The sequence below is a fragment of the Vigna radiata genome, chromosome 7 (assembly GCF_000741045.1).
Source record: "Vigna radiata var. radiata cultivar VC1973A chromosome 7, Vradiata_ver6, whole genome shotgun sequence".
Lineage (NCBI taxonomy): Eukaryota > Viridiplantae > Streptophyta > Magnoliopsida > Fabales > Fabaceae > Vigna > Vigna radiata.
The window spans coordinates 17,047,849-17,057,270 of NC_028357.1; the positions used below are offsets into that span (position 1 = coordinate 17,047,849).

Below are 9,422 nucleotides of genomic sequence, written 5' to 3' on the forward strand. Positions count from 1 at the left end.
CTCTTTATTAATATATAGTTAGTTTCCATTTTTTTATTATAAAATATAACTAATATATATATATATATATATATATATTAAAATCAGTTTTAAATGAAATTATATTTTTGGTGGAGCTTTATTATTGATTTATACAATTTTAAATAAGAAAATTGTTAAAAACATTAATCTAGATTTAATAATATATTGATACTAAACTAAACTGACCCTTCGTATACAATAAATTGTCATAAGGAGGAAATTTAACAAATGTTCAAATTCTAGACACTCTGAACCTTTTCTTTTTTCCGGAAAAAACAAATTCAACTTCCAACTTGCTCCTCCCCAACATGGCTATATTATGATTTATATAGTGCAAAATTATTTGTTATGATGATAAATTAAAAATAAAAAAGTGAAAAGTGATAAAGAATATGAAAAAAAAAGGAAATATCAGGAAAATAAAATTTAAAGAAGAACACTTTTATTCATTTTTTTTTTTAGGAAGATCATAATAACAACTACTACTTCAGCCAGTGATTGCTTTTGCTTCTTCTCACTTTATTCTTTCTCTCTCTCTCTTTCTCTCTCTTTGGCCCTTCAAAGATGCACCTCAATCTTTCCTTTTGGCAAAGACCAGCATCCTCAATTCTTCACAATTCTTTTACTACATAGTTGCTCCCAAAAAAACCTTTGCTTTTTTCTCTCTTCTTCTGAACCCATTTATTTTTTCCCGGAATTTCGATTGTTAAGGTTGTTGCACATCGCGTTTCATTGTCCCTCAACGCCTTTCGGCGGAAATTTCATCTGGGGTTTTTTCGTGGATCGGACCAGATCCTGTTTCTCTCTGATCCAGCTATATTGTTAAGGTATAACTTTCTTCTTACTGTAGTTGAATGAACAAGTCAAAGTTTTTCTCTTGGTCCTTATGGTGTTATGTTACGTTATTAGTTGGTTGGTACCTATGGACAGGGGAATTTGCAATTTTTATTTGTTTATCTATGTTTTTAAAATTGAATTATTTGTTTGTGTCTTGGTATGACCGCGAGGGTTGGTATAACTGTGAGGGTTGTTGTTCCATTTATTTATTTTGGTAGCAAACGGAGGGGGTTATTTTTTTGGGTTCCTGCTATATCTTTAATATATTTGGGATTTGGGGTAATTTTGAGTTTGGAGTTTGTTTGTGTTCCAGATTTGTCATAATAAGAAGCACCATGGATGTTGATAAAGAATTTTTTGCTGAATCCTCTGGCTGCTATCAATTAGTGTTTTTTGTTGATAAATTTAGCAAAGATGATACTATCTTATGATGGCTAAGAGAGTTGACGCTGAAGAGAGGTCATTGTTTCATTGGATGTTGTCCCTGTCTGAGATTCAGTTAGCACATGCTTGGCTAACTTGCTGATTGAGGTTGCTGCTTTGTATGTTTTGAAGAGTTTCAATAAGGAGTTCGTTTTGTTGAGCCAATTTTAAGTTATGATCAAGCAGATACTAAATAGGCTCCCTCGGAAGCCCTCCAAGTCGGGGGAAAGCCGAGAAGGAGGGGTGTTATCAACGCCCTCTTCGACTCCTTCGACCAGTGCAAGGACCACCGATGTAGCTGGCAACCGTTATGGAAATTCAACTGCTTCAACTCTTTCAGGCGTTGTTGATTCTAATTTGGTTCCTGGAGTAAATCATGGTGACAAGATTGCCCAAGCTTTGAACTCAAAACTAAATCTGAATGGAAGTTTTCCAGTTTCTGCCTATGAAGCCTTGCCAAGTTTTCGTGATGTTCCAAATTCAGAGAAGCAGAATTTGTTTATAAGGAAGCTGCAAATGTGCTGTATTTTATTTGACATGACTGACCCTACGAAGAACCTCAAAGAGAAGGAAATTAAGCGACAAACATTGGTAGAACTTGTGGATTATGTGTCATCTGCTAATGGGAAGTTTACAGATGTTACAATGCAAGAAATTGTGAAAATGGTGTCTATAAATTTGTTCCGGACATTTATTTCTCCTCCTCGTGAGAACAAAGCTCTTGAAGCATTTGATGTAGATGAAGAAGAACCTTCCATGGACCCTGCATGGCCTTTCTTGCAAATTGTGTATGAACTGCTTCTAAGGTTTGTCACATCACCTGAGACTGATGCAAAGTTGGCAAAAAGGTATATTGATCACTCATTTGTCCTGAGACTGTTAGACCTTTTTGATTCAGAGGATTCCAGGGAACGGGAATACTTGAAGACAGTTCTTCATCGTATTTATGGGAAATTTATGGTGCACAGACCATTCATCAGAAAAGCAATCAACAATATATTCTACCGCTTCATTTTTGAAACTGAGAAACACAATGGGATTGCAGAACTCTTAGAAATCTTGGGAAGTATAATCAACGGATTTGCTTTGCCACTGAAAGAAGAGCACAAGCTGTTTCTTGTGCGAGCACTTATTCCTCTTCATAAACCAAAATGCATACCAATGTACCACCAGCAATTATCTTACTGCATTACACAGTTTGTGGAAAAAGATTGCAAGCTTGCTGATACTGTTATACGGGGATTATTAAAATACTGGCCCATTACTAATAGTTCTAAGGAGGTTATGTTCATAGGGGAGCTAGAGGAGGTCTTAGAAGCAACTCAACCTGCAGAATTTCAACGATGCATGGTACCCTTGTTCCGGCAAATAAGTCATTGCTTAAGCAGTTCACATTTCCAGGTTAGTTAATTATAGTACTTTCAGTATGTTTCCACTTTTTCTTTTGTTTTTTATGATGATTTTTCAACCCTTAAAATTGATGAAAAGGAGCCTAAATTTGCTTGTTGGTTGTTGCCTAATTTGTGACATAGTGTGGGAGAAATTTGGTGAAGAAAACCACTTTTCATATTCAAATAACATCCTAGTTCAGTTTTGGTTGGGATTATTTCTGGAGAAGTTTGTTCCTTTCTTTTTTTGTAGCTCTCTCAGAAAGTTTGCAAAAATAATTATTTACTTCTTTTAAAATATAAGCCAAACATGGGTCTCAAAAGACATGAATAAGTTGACAAGCATAAGTCAAATGTGCACTATGTTAGCCATGAAACATGGGCCTCACAATACAAATTGTAATGCCATTTGAAAATATTTTAATGTTGGATTACTACCACTAATACAAAGAACAGTTATATACAGTTTTTTCAAATGTGTGCTCACTTTTAACTCATAATATGACTTTTGATTTTCACTTCTGTGAACTTTACTTATTAAAGTTGATGGAGGATATTGGTTAGTGTAGCTTTCTTTTGCCATCTCCAATGTTTTATGGCTTTCACTAAGACAAGTTTGTTTTTGTTTTTCTGATAGACTTTCAGAATGCTTGAACAATGTTTTGGTGAAAGATTTGTGATTTGTTATTTCTATGTGATAGGATATAGGGGGAGAGGACTTAATGGGTTAGAATAGAAGGTGGAGGAATTCTATAAATAAGACCCGGTTTGTGTCAGGGGTATCGAGAATATATATTGTAAAGTCAGGCTTTAGCTTGTGTAGAGAGGTTATGCTCTCAGGGAGGTTATGCTCCCAACCCCATTCGTTGTACAGTGCTTATACGTTCTAAAATAATAGAATTCTTTCTTTCAATTCTATTTTTTGTTGTCTATGAGTGTTCTTAGTTAGGTTCTAAACCCAGGAACCTAACAAATTGGTACGACCTACCATTTCGCAGTGGGGGTGAAGGATCTAGGACCTGTCGTTTCCAGAAAGTTGTCGGATTATCAATAAACTGCAGGATCATCAGGAGCGCTACCGAAAATAGGAGAACTGCCGTTTCGAGAATAGTGTTGGAGAATCAAGAAAGGAAAAAAAAAAAGACGTTACCAAGAACCTGCCTTTCAAAGTGGGGGCGTCGTATTCCAAAACTTGTTGCTTCGGGAAGCTGCCGGAATCAAGAAGTAATCAAGAAACTGTCGTATCGAGACGCTACCGGAATCTGTGAGGGCAATGGAAATTGCGGTTGATAGAAGTAAGGCGCAGACAGTGGTGCTGCGACAAGAGTATGCAGCATTACGCCAAGACTATGCAGCAATACGCCAAGATTTACAAGAAATTTTGAGAATGTTGAGTGGGCAAACCAACTACCAGGACCAAGCTTTCGTCAACGAGAACAAAAAGAGGCAAGAGGAGAACGTGGGTGAGGGAGCAGGAGAACGCCACAAAGTGCAACCCAGCGGGAAGAAAAGGATAGAACTGCCCACTTTTGAAGGGTTCGATCCGTGTGGGTGGGTCTTGAAGGCAGAGAAGTTCTTCGAGTAACAAGGTGTGGCAGAGGAGGAAAGGGTGCTCCTAGCGAAATTCAGTATGGAGGGGACCGCTCGCTATTGGTTCAAAACCTGGAAGGAGAAAGCGAATAATCCTTCTTGGGAAGGCCTGAAGGGGGCGGTGGTGGTGCGATTTGGAGAACGTAAAGGGGGCACCATCTTTAAAAGGGTGGCGGCCAATAACCAGTCAGGAACTGCGGAAGAATACGTTCCGGCATCGAAGAACTGCCAGAACCGAGCAGGAGAGGATTGAAGGAACGGTAGATCGAGTGTTGTCATATGGTCCGAGGTCAAGCGCAATATCCCAGATGAGGTTGCCGAGCGGTCCGATACAGAATTAGACCTGAAGCAGACGGTGTTGCCCATTAAAGGACGAAACCGAATGTTTTCGACCATTATAGGATGAAACCAAACGGTATTGCCCATTAAAGGACGAAACCGAACAGTATTGACGAGGGTGTTCAATCAAGGAGGGAAGAAGGTATTTAGAGATCCAACACTAGCTAGAAGGTGGGGGGAGCCAAAAGCTTTGTCCATAATAAAGGAAGTGAAACCGTGGACCGTGGTGTGGAATTTGGGGGTGATAGGAAGGAAAGAGGAAGAATGGAAGATAGTGGAGGAGGAGTTGCCACCACCTAAGCCTCCAGACCTGAAGTTGCAAGTAGCAGCCAGCGGTTTCTCTCCCTATGATAAGACCACATCACAATGCAATAGGCTCAAGTTTCATTGTTCCAACCTTGAGGACAAGGTTGTTTTGCAGCAGTGTGTAAATGATAGGATACAGGGGGAGAGGACTTAATGGGTTAGAATAGAAGGTGGAGGAATTCTATAAATAAGACCCAGTTTGTGTCGGGGGTATCGAAAATATATTTTGTAAAGTTAGGCTTTAGCTTGTGTAGAGAGGTTATGTTCTCAGGGAGGTTATGCTCCCAACTCCATTCGTTGTACAGTGTTTATACGTTCTGAAATAATAGAATCCTTTCTTTCAATTCTATTTTCTACTGTCTATGAGTGTTCTTAGTTAGGTTCCAAACCCAGGAACCTAACACTATGACCATTTATTTTCTTTGAGGATGCCTTTGCTAGGTTATTTGGGTAATCTGTTACTGAATTGAGTGTAATTGTGTTAATTGTTTTGCGTGACGGTTATTCTTGGGGATCCCTGTAGACCACAACGTGAACTCAACTCAGTGAAAATGTATTGGTACGGGCTGCTCAAAAGATGTTGTACATATTTTCTTTATGTTGTGCAGTCAACTTTGAATTCATTCATAACAGACCAGTGGAAGCACAAACATTGTTTTTCCTGTTTTCTACATTTTTTCTGGTAAAATGAGAAGAATGAGAACAATTAATCTACAGCATACCACTTCTTTAAAAAGAATAAGAAAATTGGGAATTGATGAACACCCTGCACTTGGGGAACCCTCCCCTAAAAGCTAGCTATCAAAGAGAGAGAACCAAACCACCCAGGTATTCTACTAAGTATCCATACTACTCACTGTTGGACTTGTAATGTACAAAGTCCCTATCATACTGCTGTATCTTAGCCGTCGTTCCAAGTGTTGTAGTTTATAGTGTTTCAGTCAGCCTTTTTGATCAGCCCTTCTGTAGTTATGTTCTGTTTGGAGATACTGCTATCAATTGAAAGTACCCAAACTCCTGGAAACCCTCCCTCAAAAGCTAGCTATTAAGGGGTGCAGAACCGAGCCACTTATGTACACACTGAACATCCATTGTAGTTCAATCACCTTATAATTCCCAAGTCTCTGAGTGTGGTAGCTTTCAAGGGGAGAATCAAATCACTTATTTATTTCACCAAACACTTTCCCCTGAGAGAGTGTGCTGTTGCAGTGCATCACCAATAGTTAATGGGTAAAATGGACCAACAAATGTGCGAACTGAAAGTTGCTATCATTGATTTTGTTTTGTTTATGAGGCTCTAGTTGATAAGTAAATTCGTAGAAGGTGTAACAGCCATGCAAAAAATATGAGAAGCTTGGTTAAAGCATACAACAGAATCTATTCGGAGTTTGATTACTATGAAAACCTCACTCTGTTGATGAACTCACAACTACTGTCCTGTATAATTGTAGTTTTATGGTGTTAAAATGTACAATAGAAACTGTAACTGCAGCCTCAAAAATTTTCACTCTTCAATAGATTTATTGGACTGCATCTATGGGAAGGTCACCGTAGTTGTGGTTGGTTACCCCTAACTCCCCTAAGTTGTGACCTCTTTGAGAGCTCTGTTGTCTTAAATGCAACCTCAAGGTTATGGTTTAATCCCAAATAGATTAGTGAAATGGAAAATGTAGAATATATAAGTAGGGTGCACATCTCAACTTATTATTAGTTTTTTAAGGTTGAGTTAGGTTCAAACTCACAGTCTAACATATTGGAGGAACCCTTTCCTATCATTGCTGCTGGTGGATTCAGCTGTCAAAGTGTAATAAATTCCACTTGAAGTTTCATTTCTTCTGCTTTCACTTTCAAAGCTTGAACTTCTTGCATCTATTCTTAACTTCTCATTATATAACTAGCAGTGAAGGATCAGTTGCTTGAGATACCTGAATAGCAAGTGAAGATACTTATTCCATCTGTAAAGCAATATACAGCATGCACTGAGTGTGTATGAGTATGACTGAAAATTATGCTAAATTATGTCTAGTAATTTTTAACTTATTTTATTATTGAAATTAGGAAAGTAGGTACTACTTGACCCTATCTTTGGGTCTTGTGCTCCTCTTACTGTTATATAATCTTTTTCAAATATTTTAAGCAATTGTTGAGAGTTGAAAACATCATTTCACAAAAGACATGCATGCTGTATTCTTACTTTCGTATAAAAATTTCTATGAAATTCAAATAGTGGTAAATGTTACACCATTCTTATAGATAACCAGAATGGTGAGGCTGAAGTGAAGATTTTATGTATTAATTCTGCAAGCCACAAAGACTGCCCCCAATATTCTCCTTTTTACAGACACAAATTTTCCCTGTCCTCTTCCATCATAGCTTAGATTTTGGATTCTTTATTTGGCCAAGGGTCCATAGTTTAGCAAGCTTGTATTATTCTTTTCTTTTTAATACTGATAAAAAGTGGTAATAGGAGACATTTGGTTCAAGATAGATTGCATTGTAAAGAATGATATTCTCAAGAATACTATGACTAGTAATGTTATTTGTAGATAAATTAAAAAACATATTTGTTCAGAACTTGATGCATTTATCAAAGAGTAAGATAGTGTATGCAATGACAAAATAACACTTTCTCCATTAACAGTGCATAAAAATTAAACACTTTCAAAATTTAAATTATAGGAGAAGAGTAAGAATAGAAGTTGATAGTTAGGTTATAAAAATGCTTCCAACATTCCTTTGGAAAAGTAACCTACCCAATCCTCACTTTGGGAACAAATACCAATCAAGCTAAACAGGAATGTTATTTTCCTGGGAATCAAAATCAACTCACTGGGAATTTTAAGGCTTGTTCCAAACATGAGAATGTCATATTCCCTACTTTACTCTCCTTAGAGTAATTTAACAATCCATGAAACAAACACAGAAGTGATCTTACTATTAAACACTGCTTTGAATGCCTTTCCCAAATTTTAGGCAAAAATGTTGCCATTTTACTTCGAGTTGGCTCATCATTCTTGGTGGGATTTTCTAATAATGACATGTATAGCTAACATTGTGAAGCATAATTCTGAAGAGTGGATATTTTTACCACAACCATCACTTTATTCCCATGCTCTTTCATATGTTTTGATTGCTTCTTTATTTGCAGGTAGCAGAGAGGGCTTTGTTCTTATGGAATAATGATCACATCGGGACTTTAATCAAGCAGAACCACAAAATTATACTTCCCATTGTCTTACCTGCTCTGGAACAAAATGCTAGAAACCACTGGAACCAGGCCGTCCAAAGCTTGACGATAAATGTGCGCAAGATATTCGCCGACACCGACCCGGAATTCTATGAAGAGTGCATGATGAAAGTTCGGGAAAGTGAAGCGCAAGAGAAGGATATGAAGTCCAAGCGTGAGGCCCGATGGAAGCGTTTAGAAGAAATGGGAGGCATGAAAGCAACAACCAATGAAGCTGTTCTGGTTTCTCCCAGAACTGCCTCTCATGCCCCTTCTAGCAAAGCTAGTAGAACTCAGTTGGAGTGATCCTTGTGTTTTGGTATTGGCATTGCAGAGTCCAAAAGCATAACTTATGCTGCATTGCACTATGTTGCATAAGAATACAAGGGGTGATGATGATGTGTTGGTTTTTGTTGGTTCCATTGACCTCATTGATAAAATTTCATGGCCAAAAAACGTGGGGTACAAAACAGCTCCAACTTAACAGCATGGAATGAATGTATATATTGGATTGCATGGACAAGAATGGTTGCCTCAAGCCACAGTTTATTTGAGAATTTGTTTTCTAAAGCTGGCCTTCGCTGTTTGATGTTTCCAATGGCTTGAATTCAACGTTTAATCTGCTTTCATACTTAAACTTTGATGGAAGCATCCTGCATTTTTTGTTGCCAATGTTTAGTGTTAATCATGGTTCTTTTTGTGTAGGTGAGTTGGTTGTTTAAGGAAATTGGGCCATTAGAGCTTATCTTATGTGAATTGCTGTGGACGCTCAATTTTATTAAATGATGAAAGTAAATTATTTAGTGAATGTGTTATTACTGATAAAAGTATTCAATGAATCTTTCTTTTCTATTATCTGTCTTTGGAATTCCAGATTGAGATGAAAATGTGCTTTTTGTTCATCTGTCAATTTATTTTAAGGTTTACTTTTTTTGTCTCTGATTTTTCTTGAATATTTCTGTCATAAAGCTACACAATTCTTTAAAGTCTTTTGTGTTTACATTTTTCTCTGTTAGTAGTTGTAGTTTCTTAATAAGTAATAATGTTCACTGATTATGTAATAATCTTGTTGGCAATCCAATCATCTTGTCATCAAATAGTCTAGTGAAACAATCACAAGTAACAATAAGTGTAGTTTAAACTAGTGCTGTAAAAATGGATCATCCAGTCTGACTCAGTTTGACTTATCACGATTTATTAACGAGTTAGAAAAATTTGAATATGGTTCGACTTATCATAAGTTGCTGGATTAATCGAGTTAGTTATTGATTCACTTAATTACAATTTTTTAA

General features: G+C 37.1%; 1 protein-coding gene across 3 annotated transcripts; it reads left to right on the forward strand.

The window, feature by feature from the left end:
• Nucleotides 1-511: 511 nt before the first annotated feature.
• On the forward strand, nucleotides 512-8,950 carry LOC106768384 (serine/threonine protein phosphatase 2A 57 kDa regulatory subunit B' theta isoform). Of its 3 annotated transcripts, none has more exons than XM_014653519.2 (3): nucleotides 512-848; nucleotides 1,172-2,682; nucleotides 8,053-8,950. In XM_014653519.2, the coding sequence occupies exons 2-3, from the start codon at nucleotides 1,456-1,458 to the stop codon at nucleotides 8,434-8,436; spliced, it is 1,611 nt and encodes a 536-aa protein (XP_014509005.1). In that variant the 5' UTR covers nucleotides 512-848; nucleotides 1,172-1,455; the 3' UTR covers nucleotides 8,437-8,950. The 3 variants fall into 3 exon arrangements, with proteins under 3 accessions (XP_014509005.1, XP_014509006.1, XP_014509007.1); XM_014653520.2 differs by having other exon boundaries at nucleotides 1,268-2,682; XM_014653521.2 differs by having other exon boundaries at nucleotides 1,414-2,682.
• Nucleotides 8,951-9,422: the final 472 nt, after the last annotated feature.